Genomic DNA, 17,750 nt, shown 5'->3' with positions numbered 1-17,750 from the left:
GGAATGCTTCCGAAAGAACCGATTCTCAGTCTCATAGACTCATATATAGACTCATATATGAGGTTTTATTAATATTTTGGAGCTCAAACCCAACTCCTTAGCAATAATGCTCTTAATGCCTTAATGGTTTTTCTTTTTTTTTTTATCAAAAAGTTAATGGTTAATACTTTGTATTTCACTTTCACAGTTTAATTAATTTTTATTTTTTAAATACCTAGATGTTACAGAAAAAAAAAAGACTTGTATTATTTGATGGAGCTTGTGAATTTGTGTTGAATTGTCCATGTATGCTTTTACAATTTGGTTATATTAATTATCCATTTGAATCAAATTAAAATGTGGTACAATAGTTAAAATCACTGTACCATTTTGGTTACACATGATAGCGTGCCGCGAATCTAGTTGAGAGGTGACACGTAGCCAATTAGTAATCGGCAGTAATCACTCTGGTCCAGCAGCAAGAGATAAATAAAAGAACCTTGGGGTGGGCTAATTGGGATCATCAACAGCAAATTTTAGGGCTTTCGTTAGGGTTCATGGAGGTGGAGGAGTTGTTTGATTGGGAGCTGCTTCATGGCTCTGACACGGAACCAACTGATTCTATCACGTCAGAGAAGAAACTGGAGAGTTCAAGTGTAATCGGCGTTGGTAAGATCCTCTCTGATCATTTCTCTGTTGATACGATCCATTACGGTGTTTTGGAACCTCCTGATTCTTTCCGGGTCAATTACGGGTCGGATCCTCTGAATCAGGAAGAGGAGATTTGGGGTGATAGTGAGGTCAGGGTATGTGTTTTTGAAGCTCTTGATGAGAAGCACCTCAAGAGTGAGGCTGCTGCTGATGGAACTGGTGTTGAAGAGCCTATTGAGGATTCGAGCAAGTCTTGGTCTGAATCTGATTCAGGGGGTGATGAATTGGTTTCTCGGATTGTGAATGGTGAAGATGAGATTGTTTCTCATAGTAGAGTTGTATCTACTGTAGAAGTTGGGGATGTGAGATCTGGTGATGAGTGTGATAGTAGAGAGACAGTGTGGTGGAAGGTGCCATTTTTGCTTCTCAAGTACTCTGCATCTAGGGTTGATCCAGTTTGGTCTGTTTCTTTGGCTGCAGCAGTGATTGGTTTTGTTCTATTGGGACGGCGGAGGTTGTATGATACGAAAAAGAACCCTCAAAGGTTCAACCTTAAAGTTACAATTGATGATAAGGTACACTATATTCAACTTTCAGCCTTGTGTTATCATTTTGCTTGAAGTTGGTAAGCTAGTCTACAATGATTCGTTTTGAGGATGAATCTCTCCTCTATTATGTTGCGTTGATGCTATTGGTCTGACTTGATCTCTAGCATTTAAGTTTGAGTTTGGTTTGATAATTGTCATGTCCTGGCTTATATATTTTGTAGTTAACTTGTTCTTGTAATTTGTCTGAATGAAGAACAAAAAATGCTTGGGGCATCACCCGTAGAAAGTGATGAGATTTGATATTTTCCTTCAGCTGTTATTCGTTTGGTGGTGTTTTCTTGTATCACTATCACATCTTGTGTTGTTTATGATCTATGCAGAAGGCGTCGCAGGTGATGAGTCAGGCAGCCCGACTCAATCAAGTGTTCACAGAGGTAAGAAGGGTTCCTGTGATCCGCCCTGCTCTGCCATCTCCTGGTGCGTGGCCAGTTTTGAGCCTTAGATGAGAAGGCGATCATACAACGTATCATCTTATGTACCAACAGAACAGAAGCACATGTTTTTGTGTCGTTCATATGCATAGTAGTTTACAATATTATCTATCACTTTTGTAAGTCTTGGGTCTGTCATGGGAGACGAGTGATCAGTATAGCATTTGTGTCTCAAAGTGTTCGACTCGTAAAGTAAGAAACTGATAACCAGAAGACACCTTGGAAGAAATGTGAGCAGAGTACAGAATCTTTAAACCTAAGAGCAATAGCTTCCTCAGGAAAACAAAACAAAATTTCTAGATGCAACCAGGATAGAAGTAATCATCAGCTTCTGCAGCCAGGATAAAAATAATCGATACCATTCTCCTTGATCCTAAATTGAAAATTCTGCAACTTGTTCCTCGAGCTTCCTCGTCCTGAATTGCTTATGCCCTTGTTCAAAACAGTCAACTGCATATGCAAAATAAGATGACAAAAATCATTTAAACACCAAGAAAATATCAAACAAAAGCTTCAATTAATGATTTTGAGGAAAAAGAGTATTGTGATTACACTTACTTGGCCATGTACATCATTAGCTAAACCAGAGGCTAAAGGCCCTGCCTTTATCACAACATCTGCAAGACACACCATCTGTAGCAAAAACGCAGGTCTCTCCATACTCGCGTATATATCTTCATGATTGAGAATGACCAATGAACAATTCTGTCTTCAGAGAAATATAAAGATTGCCCGTTAAAAGACTCAAAAAGAAGAAAAAACCTATAATGTACTTCACAAATGGGTTACAGCCTCTCTGACTTACGCTTTCAGAACTTAAGGTGTGGCAATAGTGCAGGAAGTCCAAGACGTGATCTGAATTGCTGCCGGTAGTAGCAATTTCCAGGAGAGACATATCATCCACCATAACGGTTATGTTACCACTTGCTACACTCTGTAGCTTTCGAACGGTTTCTTGTATCTCCCGAAATAGTTTTGCAACTGCACTCACATTGTCTTCCACTTTATCACCATCTGTTAAAAAGATTTCAGTAAAAGAAAAGTGTATTCAGCTCTGAAAAAATAGAGTTATGGTCGATAACAACACAAAAACAAAACAATGAAACGTCCACTACAAGTCGATGAAATCAAATTCGTGTGATAACAAAAGTAAAAATCTTGAGGTAGAATCTAAGCTAACCCCACCAAAACTCATCAATCATCATTGTGTTCACAATACAATCCACTGGTTCAGAATCTGAATTCACAGAGAAGAGAGACAACTGCTACTCTATTTCTTTAAATCGTTTGCTTTCAAAGAAGAAGCGCTGATGAAATAATGAAGATCACCAAAATGAACCCAAAAGTTAGGAGATTTGTTCTAGAGCTCCCCTAATTTCCAAGGCCAATACACTTTTAAGTATGCTTTATCAAAGACTAACTAACTTGTTAACTAAGCTGATGTGAAATTAAGCCATTAGCTATACTCTATTTCTCTTATCAAATCTACTGTGTTTACCTGAAAAGTCTCACCTGAGCACTTAACCATCAGCATGTCAAAGAACACCAATCGATTATTCGTCTTGTGGGTAGCTAAATTACATCCCTGTTACAATGGCACAACACTGAGAAAAGCAATGTATGTAAAAAATTGAGACAAAAAAAGTATAAAAAGATTGAAACTTTTACCAGTTTACGCAAGATTCGATCATAATGAGAGAAAGGGCGAGCAAAAGCGAGAAAGATTAGGGCGTCAGAGGAATTAGGGGAGAGAACACGTTTCATCAACTGGTGAAGCACGAACGAGCCACTCGTCTCTACACAGTCTTCGATTAGTACTACTTTCCCATTTAGTGGCGATTGATTGGCTAGCTGCTGCTCATCAAACCCTAAGGCTAAGTCGAGGAGATTTACAGAACGATCCATGGAGAGAATTGGACGGAGAAGAGTGTGACAAAGGAGAAATTTTTAGGTTTTTGCTGAAAGAGAGAAGAAAGAAAATATAACAATAAAGACCTCAAGTTTGATCGAAATTATATTCTATACGCGGGAGAATGGTTTGTTTATTTTAAACCCTTAGACTTTCGATTCTTTATAAATTAATACCCTAAATGACCAATATTTTTAAGGAGAAAATGTCATTTAAACTAAGAATTTTCAAATTTTGGTCATTTAAACTATGAATTTTGTTGTAGGCTTAAAACATCAACTTTTGTTGATTAGTTTTTTTAAACATGAAATTTTGTTAATCAAGCCAAAAAATACATGACGTTAAATCTGATAATTGACCTACTAACATATATTGCTATGCCGTTAATCATTCCGTTACTGACAAAACGACGTCATTTTAATGGAAGTTTTAATTCGAAAAAATGTCATTTAAACCATAAAGTTTCAAATATAGGCCATTTAAACTATGAACTTGTAAATGTATGTAATTTAAACCATGAACTTTCAAATTTCTGTTATTTAAACCAGAAATTTAAATAACCAAAATTTGTAAATGATCCATCATGGTTTGATTGGTGAAAAACTGTTTAAAGGGCAGATTTCATCATGATTTAAATGACCAAATTTTGAAAGTTCATGGTTTAAATGACATATTCGTTGGTCTATCTGTAGAAAACGATAAATCAACATGAGAAATTTTTTTTCTCCCTCATAAAACTCTAATACATGCTCTCATTATCTTACCTATTTTTTCTTTGTCCCAAAAATATGCAGAATTCTTGACGAAGAAGAAAGATGTTTTTTTATCTCTATTATATTCTTCTGTGTAATTTGAAGCTTAAAGAAAAAAAAATTCCAAGAAGGAGAAGGTAAAGAAGAAAGATGTTTTTTTTTATAATGCTAACGATACAAGTATAATTTAGTTTAAATACTTATGTTTTATTACTCGCCTACAACTTTATTTAATCATGATAAGTGCTAAACTTATTTACTTATATCTCCTTTAAAACAAAAACAAAAAAAGTAGTGTATAAATATTGACGGCGGAGAAAATGTAAAATATTATGAGAATATATTTATCGTATAATATAAACTATTAACATGTTCATTATTTATTCCTAAGTTTTCTAAGATGATAATTGTTGTCCACCTAATAATTAAATAAATGATTTACCGTATAATAGAGATGAAACTGAGATGTGTTTTTTTTAATAATGTTTGTGGCTGTGTTACACTATATATAGGGTGTGAATGGTAACAACAAATTTGGTTGTGTGGGACAAATGATTTGATAGTGCGGTACGGTTGAACTGAGGTACGTGCGGGACAAAAGTATTTGTGGGACAAGTGCGGTTAATGCAAAATATGCAGTACAAACAGGATCCAAATGGTGACAGCGTAATTGACCGTGCGGGACAAGCGGTTTTACAGTGCGGAATGGTTCAACTGCGGTATTTGCAAGGAAAAAATATTTGTGGAACAACTGCGGTTTATGCATAATAAGCGGGACAAAATAATGTTTGATTGGTGAAAAACTGTTTAAATGGCAGATTTCATATTATTTTACTAATTTTATTGTATATATATTTTAATAAATATACATTTTTATATATTTTTGAAGCTTAAATATCTAAATAGTTCAAAAATAAAGTTCAAATTTTTAACATATAAAATCTTTCATCTCGATTCAAGATTTCAATCATAAAACTTACAACACATTAAAAGATTGATTATCGAGTACTTTGATTTTCCGATAACATATTTGCAATATTGTCTCTTATTTGCGTCATATGTTCTCCATCTGCTATTTCTGTTGCATCTATATCACCTATATCATGCTCAAAAATTATGTTGTTTGACTTCTTTGTAAACTCTTATCCTCCGGTTTGGGCAACCAATCTTGGAGTTATTTTCTAGTTTAACGTTAGGTTGAAAAAAAAAAATTATGTTGTTTATATTTGTCTCAGTCATTACATCTGTGAAATCTGCATTAGAAAATTTTGAAATTCTGATGAAATTATGTAATCCCACTGTAGCCATAACCACTTTTTTTTTTAACGTGAACATTATATCTTCGAAAATCAGAAAGAATCCTCCATTTTTTCTTCCAAACTCCAAAAGTTATCTCGATAACAGATCGTAAAGATACATGACATTGGTTGAATAATTCATGTTTATTCCTGAGAGGGGGACCAAAATAGAATTGAGACATATGATATCTCACAACACGATTTCGCGATGATCTATAAGGAGCGAGAAATCCTTGTTTATTTGGATATCTAGAATCAACGAGATAATACTTCTCTAATATGAGGCAAAGGAAATCCAAAATCACTTTGTTGGGTCATTTGCAAAACAGCTGTATTATGGCATGAACCTGGTGCTCCATTCCAAATATATGTGAATAACATATTCAAATCACATATTTCCATGATGTTCAATGATGCATTATCGTGTCGATTCCAATGCATTTGTTGCAACTCAGGCTTTACTTTGACGCACACATGAGTCCCATCCATAGCTCCAACGAATCCACTAAAATATGGCCAATATCTTTGGTCTACTTGAAGTCTTTCAGGAATGCGATAAAGCTCTAATCTTGTTGGAGTTCTAATATAATCACATGCCAATAACTTTGTTGCCTTAAGAACTTCCCTAAATTTTCTTTGCACAGTCTCTTGATTTTGGCCAAATCTTAAATCAACATCCCTTTGAACTTCTTTATGCTCACATATCCGTAGAAACATAGCCACACTCTCTTCAATCCCTATATTCAATGTTGGTTTAGACCTTAGTTTGTTTGAAACATATTACACAATGCCCTGAAACATGGAAGTGACATTCATAATAGTTGAAGACAACCAACATCATCTTGTTGTAGTCGACACCAAATATTTCTCCATCTCATACCTCCATCGGTTTGCGCTGGTGCCCTTTGAAAATATCGATCATAATAAGTTCAAGATGGTTGAATTACTAATTCTTCAAATTGTTCATTTTCCAAATTCCACAGTTCAATTCTCTCTTCATAATTGATTTTTTTGAGGCCTTGTGATCACAATTGACATATACGAAATGCCTGAAATTCATTACAAACGACATGTCATTAAACGTATATTATTTTAGAAGAACAAATTACATTAAATTTTAACATAAATGATACTAAAAAAACTAATTGATAACACAAAATTACGAACAATTAATCTTCATCTCCTACATCATTTTGATTACTTTCATTTGGTCATTGAGAGGTTTCCCAAATATTAAAAAGACCTCATGGTCTAGGTGTTTGTGGCATTTGTCCACTTTCAAAATATTTTGTGAAACCGAGACTAGATGATGATGTTTGTTGAATGATGGGTGAAGTTTTTTTTGTTGAGTATTCCTCATATTGTTACTGTAGTCTCCAAGTGAAAATCCGTACTGAACATTTACCGAAGTTGTTCCTGATGATCCACCTTGTTGAACATTTTGTAGTTGTTCCATGGTTGAATGTTTGGCGGTGTGCCCCAATGTGGAGCATTTGGCGGTGTGCCCCTCTGTGGAGCATTTTGCGGTGTGCCCCACTGTGGAGCATTTGGTGGTGTTCCCCATTGTTGATAACCAGGTCCCCAAAAATCAGGTGAATTTTGCGCTATTAAGTTATTACCCACATAAGATGGAGTGTTGGATGATAGACCTTCTGAATGTGGACTCCCAAATTAATGGCCTATACCTAACTGTTTTGGCACATCTTGGTTGTTTCGCGAAACACCAATCATCGCTTCCAACAATTATAGTTTATCCTCGTTGGTGTTTGAGGCTATGTCAATGAAATATTTACGCCAAAATACATTGAGACTCTATGATATATGAGTGTTTTAATAACCACTATGATATTTAAGTAGCATAGACAATAGTATTATTTACTGAACAATAAGATTCTTATTTTTATTAATTTTCAAATTAAAACATATATTACAACCCTTTTTACTAACATGGAAACTGCACTTTAAATCAGTTTGTATAAATTTAAAATCTAACAAAGCATTTAAAAGTGTATTTTTCATTAATTCATTTTGAAAATATATTAAACAAAACCTATATAGAATTGGGTTTAGAAAAATAAACCTGCAGGTACGTACGTAATTAAAGGGGGAGAGGATGGTGATATATTTGCATCTTTTTGTTAAACTATGAGAGTAGGTTTTCAGAAAATAACAATATGAGAGCGATTACCTAAATGGTGTTGAGTGAAATCTCAAGAGAGAGAGAGGCCAAGGGGAATAGGGAATAGATGTTTTTTTCTGCATTTTGATAAAGTATAGTAACATAAGTATATATAGTACACTTATGTATTAAAAAAATCTATTAAATAAAACATTTATTGTTATGCCCTTGAAGTAACCTTCTCTATATTAACATTTTTGAAGTACATTTTGTGTTATGCCCTTGAAGTTTAACTTATTTAATTTGGTTTTTTGTAACATTAACCCCTCCAGATTTTCCTAAAATAATCTTTTTACTTAATTAATCCCTACAGATTTTCTTAAACTAACATTTTGAATTAACTCAATTAATGGAACTATAGGAATGGTTCAAATTTATTAATGCTTATTGCCATAAACAGCATGACACCATCATTTAAGAGATCAAGAATAAATGCTCAAAACTTATTTAATACATCTTTATGATATGTTTAATGTAAATCGACCCACTTTGAGAAACAAAATATTACAACCTCAAAGATACTTATGACGTAGATAACGTCCTTAAGCACGAGAACCAAAATTAAGGAAATCACATTTTAGCAAATATATAACTTTGTAAGCAAGAAATACAATTATTTCTGTACATATCTCCTTTAGAAACTAAATATAGTTCTGCAATATTCTCACAACTCCATTAGACATACAGAAAAATCTTGTGTTTATTGCTAAAGATCGTTTGACACCTTGCTCAGCAAGCATTTATTCAATTATAAATATCAACTTCAAAAGAGAAACACAACACCCACAACCAAAACCTACATCCGCATAGCTAAACACAAGATGGTAAACCTTTTGCATTAATTCAAAATTGCCATATATATTTTTAGATTTTTTGCTTGCTTACCAATAAATTCTCGATCTCATATCACATCTAATTTTACCATCTTCAAAGAACTATATAAATAACGTCTCAATAGCAATACAAAAATGCATCAATTCATACACTTAAAGTAACCTTCCCGGTTGAGACACTTGATTTGGTTTTGGCGATAAACAGGTGCACATTTATTCCTTTATTTATTTATTGGTACAAAATGTTTATGCTTTCTTTATTTCATCTCTAATACCCTTCTTTTCTTATCTTAGATGGTTTAAAATCCATTTATTTGAAAGAAAAAAAAAGATTTGGTTTCACGTGAACATGCAACCTTTCAGTTAGTGGATAATCAAAATATTTTTTGTTTGATTTATTTCATATCTACACTAATTTTTTGTTTTGGACTCCATGTAGTTATGTACTTATGTCACAAATGCATGTTGAGAAAGAAACCAATCTGAGTTTAGCACACGGTAAGCTGGTCACCTTTCTAGGTATCCTCTTTATATTTATTATTGTATATATACTATCCTTTTGCACTTACCAAGCTTTTCGGTTTTTGGTACACTCCAGGATTTTGCTTTGATCCATTTGTATATCTTTTCAAACAATTAGGAGTAAATTAAAGGGGCCTACGTTGAGGCCACAAAGGAGGAAAATATGTTGGAGGAGGAGAGAAGAAAGAGATGAGTTTGGCGAAGTTGTTCAAAGTTTTTGTTGAATGATAATTGTTTAATTGATTCCAAAGTGACTATTAAATGCTCTATGTACTTTGTAATAATTTAATAGAGTAACATGTGATCATGATAATCATGTAATTTATATGATAATTTAGGATTTTTTTTCCTGTTACTAGACTAATATTTTATTGTATATGTATTAACATGTTGAATCTAAAAATAGTAATAAAGTTGATTTAATTACGACTGTAAAAAGCAAATTATTTTGTGTGGTATACGGGTGCAATCCTAGAATTAACATTCAAAATACAATTATACAATATAAACACAAAAAAATAAATAAATAATAAATAAATAAAATTTAAAAATTTTAGTTAAAAAATTGTCTCGCGGTGTACCGCGGGTTAAAATCTAGTTCATTGTATTTTTGAAACGAGGTCCATGCTATTATCTACTGAACAATCCGCTTTTTTTTTTGCAGAAAACGCAAATTAACTTTTCTTCTTCTGATTGGTTGTACATGTGCGATTTTAATTTTTTTTTTAAAACCAAAAATTCTTTTAATCATGTAAATTTGTGTTCATTAAAATAGTGAAGGAATGCAATGTTTTAAACATAAATTTGTTCTAGAAGAAACTATAATTTCTTTTTAAATTTTGTTAAAATTTTTTAATTATAAATTATTGGTTTAATTTGTAATTATAAAAAAATAATCAAATTTATTTAAACTAAAATTTAACTTTTATGTACATATTTTTATGCACAGCTAAAATATATATATTTATAATTTCTTAACTGTTTTGGTATTTACAACATATGTAAATTATTCTTATTTATTTTGTTATTTTTAATATAATTATTTATTGCATAAGCATATTCTTTTTTACTTAAAACAATATATTAGTTACCATAAACCTTCTTTTAATACAAATTTGGATAATTATTAATGTATCATTTATAATTTTTTTTTAAAAAGGGAACCGGATTTATGGTGATAAGCACCATATCTGAAAAAAAATTATTAGCGGAGCGTTTTCAAGGCCATAGGGTCTCAATGGTGACAGCTGATTTTTTTGTGTTACATATTTTAATTTATTTTATATAAAAAAGTGAGAAAATGAGGAATTTTTTTTTGTGTTTTATATTTTATTAAAACCCAACCAGATTTTGCCACGTAAAATTTTTTCAACGGTTCTTCCGATTCTTGGTTGAGAAATAATTTTGAGGAAAGTGGGCTTTTTTATGTGTTTTGTTTTATTTTTGGCCCAGAAATTGTTTGAGCAACTCAATCAAAAATGCCACTGGACATGCTCTAAGTGTTTTTTGAATTTATATTCATAGCAAATTGTTAGATGTTCAATGTTCATAGATCTGCAAGGATTAGGTGTTTTGATCCTAAAATTTTTGGATTTTCTACGGATCAAGATGACCTGCTATATCTCTTGGATGAGCTTTTCTAAATTATATTTATTATAAGAATTATTTACTATATAATTCTAATTATAATGAATTTTTTCAAACAACCAGAAAATTCGAGATATGACTCAACCATTGATTATTTTAAAACTCAATACAATAGCTCGAAAAGTTTCTACTTTGATTCGAATCAGAGAGAAGAAGAGTGACCCCTATCTTCTGACTATGCTATTGATAATTTTGCGTAGGTTAAACACCAAAATTTCACTATTGTCGTTTAAAAGAAATTGGCTATACTAATTAATATTTCTTTTTTTTTTATCAACGAAATTCCATTAAATGTAAATTTGTTTTTTTAGTTAACTTCCAAAATTTAAAAGCCAAATTATAATTAAAACAGCTAAAATACATATTTATCCGTTTGAAAATAAACGGTGATAATGTTCCACAATCAACGCTTACTATTGAATTCGCATCGTCTGACTTGTGGCTAACATCAGAATAGAATCCACCTAATTTATTCTACTTGATTTAAACACTTCTTTTCAATCCATTTGATTCGCATCTTCCAATTTGTGGAGAACATCCAAATAAAATATCTTCATTTACACTATATTTAATATAATCGTATGTCTTTGGTCACTATTGAATTCGCATCGTCTGACTTGTGGCTAACATCAGAATAGAATCTACCTAATTTATTCTACTTAATCTAAACACTTCTTTTCAATCCATTTGATTCGCATCTTCCAATTTGTGGAGAACATCCAAATAAAATCTCTTCATTTACACTCTATTTAATCTAATTGTATGTCTTTAACTTATTTGATTCATATCATTTAACCCGTGGCAAACACCGAACATAATCAACTCATTATACTCTAATAAATCTAAACACATGTCTTTCTTTAATCTAATTAATCCGCACAATCCGAGCAGTGACATATGTAACTTTAACGACACGTACTATTATCTTTGTTTAACATTTATTTCGCGTATTTGAACGTTGTTTATTCCACATATTGTACTATATATTTGATCTAAACACTTCTTTTCAATCTGTTTTATTCGCATCTTCCAACTCGTAGCGAACATCCAAATGAACTCTCTTCGCTTTACACTTTATTTAATATAATTGTATGTCTTTAATATGTTTGATCCGCATCGTTTAACCCTTGGCAAACACCGAACATAATACACCCATTTTACTCTAATTAATCTAAACATATATATATATATATATATATATATTAATCCATTTGATCTACACAATCCAAACAGTTATAGATGTAATTTTAACCATACTTACTATTCTCTTGATTTAACATTTATACTGCTTATTTGAACATTACTTATTTTGTATATTTTACTATATATTTGATCTAAACACTTCTTTTCAATATGTTTGATTCGCATATTACAATTGGTGGCAAACATTCAGATAAAATCTCTTCATTTTACACTTTATATAATATAATCATATGTCTTTAATCTATGGGAATTTTGCACTTACACCCACTTTTCCCTAAACTATGAACACATACACCCACTTTCTACTATCACTATACTTTTCTTTTGTAAAATTACCACTTACCCCTCAAACTAAACAAACCAACTCTCTTCCAATTAACTTACCTATGTGGATTCTAATTATAGAGAGAGAAAACAATGCATCTTCTTCTTCCTCAACCATGATTCCTCCAATTTATCAACCAACAAAAAAATTCAACTCACGATCCTCCTAATTATTCAACCAAACAATACATCTTCTTCTTCCTTGTTTTGCTTTTGTTCATCCATTGAAAGAGAAAAGCTTGTTTCTGTTTCTCTCTCTTTCTCTCTCCCATCCCTTTTCTAAAGTTTTCAAAAACTATTCCAACAATGGTGGAAATCCAGAGAAGGTGAAATATTTAGATCTCTTTACTTATCACTTTAGATTATATGAAATTCGACCTGAGTTTTCTTGGTTTTATTGTGATTTTACGGATTAATTGTGGTCTTGTGAGCTATTTAATATTGAATTAGTTTTAGTTTAATCTGGGAAAAAGTTTGACAAATATTGTATCCACAAATAGTAATCCATGTGGACAAATATTGTATCCACAAATTGCATTATAATCCCAATCGATAATATGTTTCCATATGGACATGTTTTCATGGACACCTGAATTGATGGATATTACTTTTATTTTGAATTGATGGGTGTTACTTCGATAATATGTTTCCATATGGACATGTTGTCATGGATACCTGAATTGATTGGTATCCACATGACCATAGATATATGGATTTGATGTTGTCATTGTACCATAATGTACAATAATTCATCTAAAATATATTAATATAGATTTTAAAATATAGAAAATATTAAATCATAACTTATTGTATCAAAATAAAGATATAGTTTTGATAATAACTAGTACAATAAAAGAAAAGGAAGAGAAAAAGAAAAAGAGGAGAGCCTTTGTCCAAAAAGAAAAAAAAAGGTGAGGGAGAGAGAAAGAAAAACATTGATTCAAAAAAAATTATTCTCCATCAAAATTCTTTTAAGGACAAAATTGTAAAATAAAAACATGGACACCTAAGCAACAAACTCACAAAAGTATAGAGAGTTGGGAAAGTGGGTTTTTGTGAAAGAAGTTTACCCCAAAATGGGTGTGAGTGCTAAAATCCCTTAATCTATTTGATCTACATCGTTCAACATGTGGCAAACACCAAACATAATCTACCCACTTTACTCTACTTAATCTAAACATATGTATTTCTTTAATCCATTTGATCCTCACAATTTGAGCAGTGACAGATGTAACTTTAACCACATGTATTGTTCTCTTCATTTAATATTTATTCTGCCTATTTTAACGTTACTTATTCCACATATTTTACTATATATTTGATCTAAACACTTATTTTCAATCCGTTTGATTCGCATCTTCCAACTCGTAGTGAAAATCCAAATGAAATCCATTCACTTTACACTCTATTTACTCTCATCTTGTGTCTTTAATCTGTTTGATCTGCATCGTTTAATTCGTGGCAAACACCGAACATAATCTACTCATTTTACTCTAATTAATCTAAACATATATCTTTCTCTAATCTATTTCATCCGCACAATCCAAGCAGTGACATATGTAACTTTAAAGACACGTACTATTCTCTTCATTTAACATTTATTCTGCTTATTTGAACGTTACTTATTCTACATATTTTACTATATTTTGGAACTAAACACTTATTTTCAATCTGTTTAATCTGCATCTTCCAACTCGTGGCGAACATCCAAATAAAATCTCTTCATTTTACACTCTATTTGATCTAATCGTATGTCTTTAATCTATTTGATCTGTATCGTTCAACCCGTGGCAAACACCTAACATAATCAACCCACTTTACTCTACTTAATCAAAACATATGTCTTTCTTTAATCCATTTGATCTGCACGATTCAAGCAGTGACACATATAACTTTAACAACACATATTATTTTCATCATTTAACAGTTATTTCGTTTATATGAACCTTACTTGTTCTGTATATTTTACTATATATTTGATTTAAACACTATTTTTCAATCCGTTTAATTTGCATCTTCCAACTTGTGGCAAACAACCAAATGAAATCTCTTCATTTTACTATCTACTAGGATCGGACCCGCGCTACAGCGCGGGGAAATATTTATAAATATAATATAATTTGTAATAAAAGTAGGAATATACAAAAATATTGTATATAATTACATTTGTAAAAAAATACATATCTAGTGTATATTTTTAACGAACCAACTAGAAGAGATTGTATTTGTAAAAAATATACATTCACAATATATATTTAGACAGACCAATCCATAAAAGATTGCATTCGATAAAAATATGCATTTGTAAAAACACACTCACAATATATAATTGGACGGACCAACCCGTAAAGATTGCATTCGTGGAAGTATAAACCATAACCCGCTCTACCATATGATTGTGAGTTTCGAAAACCAACTCGTGTACGCTTAAAAATTCTTGATAGTCTTATATATATAGATATATTAGATTTGATTAACTTTATAAGAAAAAATATGTTATAAAGAAGTAAATTTTAGAATATTACACATAATGTAAATCCAATATAGGATTATAATAGAAATAGAACTTTAAATCAACCATATCAACTAATATTTTTAGATCATTTTTTGTATTAATCTAGAGTTATTACATATACATGGTCATTGTTTGTAGTTTAAGTAGTAAAATACATAATATAGTATAAGAATTAAAATTTTGAGTTGAAATTTGATTTAGTTAATATTTGAAATAGTTTAGTTTCTGAATAAAACATTGTATGTAAAATAATCAAATTTTGTTTTATTCATATAACTTATCACATTTTTAACTTCTCAAATTTTAAATTGAAGCTTCAGTATAAAATTATCTATACTGAAACCCTCGGATTATATTGCATTTTTGTACATATTGCATTTGTTTTTGGCTATGTACTTTCAAATGCAAGTTCTGAAATATTAATCTTTACCTTAATTGTAGTTATTATACGTCTAAAATATCAAACGAAATTAGCCATCAAAAATTGAATTAGTTTAATCAAAAATTGAGAGTGGAGCAGCTGGATCTGGAAGTTGATTCGGAGTTGTTTGTTGGGTTTTTGAAGTCAGGGATCTGTGATACTCATCCCTTGTCTTTCTTGGTACTCTTGTGTCATGGCTATATCTCGCGGGATTGGATAGTCCGTATTTCTCATATTTATAAGGAAGCTAATCGCCTTGCGGATGGATTAGCTAACTATTCTTTTAATTTGCCTTTAGGTTTTTATTTGTTAGATGATGCTCCACTTGTTGTGGAGTCGCTTCTTGAGGATGATGTTCGCGGGGCTTCAGTCACAAAAACTGTCTGTTTGTAGTTTGTTTTTATTTTAGTTTGAAGAAATAACAGGGAGATCTTGTCTCCTTGTCTTCTACCAAAAAAAAGTTTAATCAATATAAAAGATTGGTAATCTTAATGGTACAATATGATTATTAATAGAAAATTGATTTTATTTTATATTAGTTAAGTTTTAACCCGTGTTCTTGCGGACAAAGTTTTTTTCTAGATTCTCATCAGTGTTATCGGGCCAGCATAAAAAATTATATATTTTTAATTTATCTGCTTAAAATGTGAAACTTTGTGTGAAATCTGAATTTAAGAAATCGGTTATGTAGATAAAAAAAACTCTTAACTCTTAACAGAGCAATCACTGCCCTTGTAAAATAAGGTATACATTGTTGCACAAGATTTATTTTAGTTATGTATATATCTGTAGTAGAATATAATACATCGAGCTGGAATATATATTGGCATGCAAATGAAATAAGTAAGGGTTCATACAAAGCTTATGACACAAAACTAGAAACCAAGTAGCAACATTTATACAAAGCTTAAGAGTTACACAAAAATCGAAACATAGTAGCAAAGCCATTTGGAAAACTTAATTGAGAAATGAAGCAAATAAAATGTGGAAGGTAATATGAATTCAATCTAAATGACTAACATATATTTATAGGGAAACATATACATGTTACTCGATCAGGGTAGATTTTAAGGTATATTCTCCTAATTTTTGAAATATTAACCATAATTAATTTGGTTATCAAATCTTGAAAAGAAATATTTTTGAATTTTGTTAATTTAGGATAGTAATTAATGAGATTTTCGGTTTTGCAATCAATTAGGGGACTAAAATTTAGGTACAGTTTGAAAGCAAATAGCTTTGTAACTAAATGATATTTATATAACTCAAAATTGCGTAGTAAATGTTCCAAATTGTGTAGTAAATTGTACTTCTATAATTCAAAATACCATAATTATAGTTTCCAAAATTGAAGCGTTGTCAACTAACATAACACAAATGAATGTTTGTATGTTTCCTAAATTACATGAATCAAAAATATTATTGCAACTATTTGGAAAATCTATTTAAGTTTTCATTTAGTATTTACGATATAAATATAAAATAAATAACCCGATAAGGCGATAACCAATTTATAATGTCACAGGTATTTTTCACTCGAATCTGACTCTTTTAATTTTGGGTTATTTTTACGAAATTGACCCGACCCGAAAGCACTTTTGTATTTCTCTTTTACTTATATAGGGATTTAATCAAATCATTTATTTAATCAGTTTAATACACATCGTTCAGCCCGTGACAAACACCAAACATAATATACCTATTGTAGTCTACTTAATCTAAACATATGTCTTTCTTTAATCCATTTGATCCGCATAGTCTGAGTAGTGACATATGTTACTTTAACGACGCATACTATTCTTTTCATTTAACATTTATTCCACTTATCTGGACGTTACTTATTCTGCATATTTTACTATATATTTGATCGAACACTTCTTTACAATCCATTTAATTCGCATCTTCAAACTAGTAGTGAACATCCAAATGAAATCCCTTCAATTTACACTCCATTTAATCTAATTGTATATCTTTAATCTGTTTGATCCGCATCGTTTAACCAGTGGCAAACACCGAACATAATCAACTCATTATACTCAAATTAATCTAAACATGTATCTTTCTTTAATCTACTTGATCCGCACAATCCAAGCAGTGACATATGTAACTTTAAAGACACGTACTATTCTCTTCTTTTAACATTTATTTTGCTTATCTAAACGTTATTTATTCTGCATATTTTACTATATATTTGATCTAAGTACTTCTTTTCAATCCGCTTAATTCGCATTTTCTAACTCGTGGCCAACATCCAAATAAAATCTCTTTATTTATACTTTATTTAATCTAATAGTATGTCTATAATCTATTTGATCTATATCGTTCAACCCGTGGCAAACACCAAACATAATCTACACACTTTACTCTACTTAATCATCTGCACAATTCAAGCAGTGACATATATAACTTTAACGACACGTATATTTTCTTCATTTAACATTTATTCCACTTATTTGAACGTTACTTGTTCTGTATATT

The 17,750-nt window shown here is 31.1% G+C and overlaps 2 protein-coding genes and 1 pseudogene across 3 annotated transcripts; 1 reads left to right on the top strand and 2 right to left on the bottom strand.

Annotated features, from left to right (window-relative positions):
* Nucleotides 1-279: 279 nt before the first annotated feature.
* On the top strand, nt 280-1,845 carry LOC104737005 (uncharacterized). The gene is made up of 2 exons (XM_010457102.3): nt 280-1,205; nt 1,559-1,845. The coding sequence occupies exons 1-2, from the start codon at nt 537-539 to the stop codon at nt 1,682-1,684; spliced, it is 795 nt and encodes a 264-aa protein (XP_010455404.1). The 5' UTR covers nt 280-536; the 3' UTR covers nt 1,685-1,845.
* On the bottom strand, nt 1,833-3,658 carry LOC104737006 (elongator complex protein 6). Of its 2 annotated transcripts, none has more exons than XR_015578349.1 (5): nt 3,338-3,624; nt 3,182-3,254; nt 2,475-2,683; nt 2,228-2,378; nt 1,833-2,119 (listed from the first exon to the last, which is right to left on the bottom strand). XR_015578349.1 is itself a non-coding variant. In XM_010457104.3 (5 exons), the coding sequence occupies exons 1-5, from the start codon at nt 3,572-3,574 to the stop codon at nt 1,994-1,996; spliced, it is 792 nt and encodes a 263-aa protein (XP_010455406.1). In that variant the 5' UTR covers nt 3,575-3,658; the 3' UTR covers nt 1,833-1,993. The 2 variants fall into 2 exon arrangements, 1 of the variants encoding a protein (XP_010455406.1); XM_010457104.3 differs by having other exon boundaries at nt 2,228-2,374; nt 3,338-3,658.
* Nucleotides 3,659-5,679: 2,021 nt separating this feature from the next.
* Nucleotides 5,680-6,666, bottom strand: LOC109128371 (uncharacterized; annotated as a pseudogene).
* Nucleotides 6,667-17,750: the final 11,084 nt, after the last annotated feature.

Source organism: Camelina sativa, chromosome 13, assembly GCF_030686135.1.
Source record: "Camelina sativa cultivar CO46 ecotype springtype chromosome 13, ASM3068613v1".
NCBI classification, from domain to species: Eukaryota; Viridiplantae; Streptophyta; class Magnoliopsida; order Brassicales; family Brassicaceae; genus Camelina; species Camelina sativa.
The sequence above is the reverse complement of the archived record's forward strand: the minus strand, read 5'-3'. Positions and strand labels throughout refer to the sequence as shown.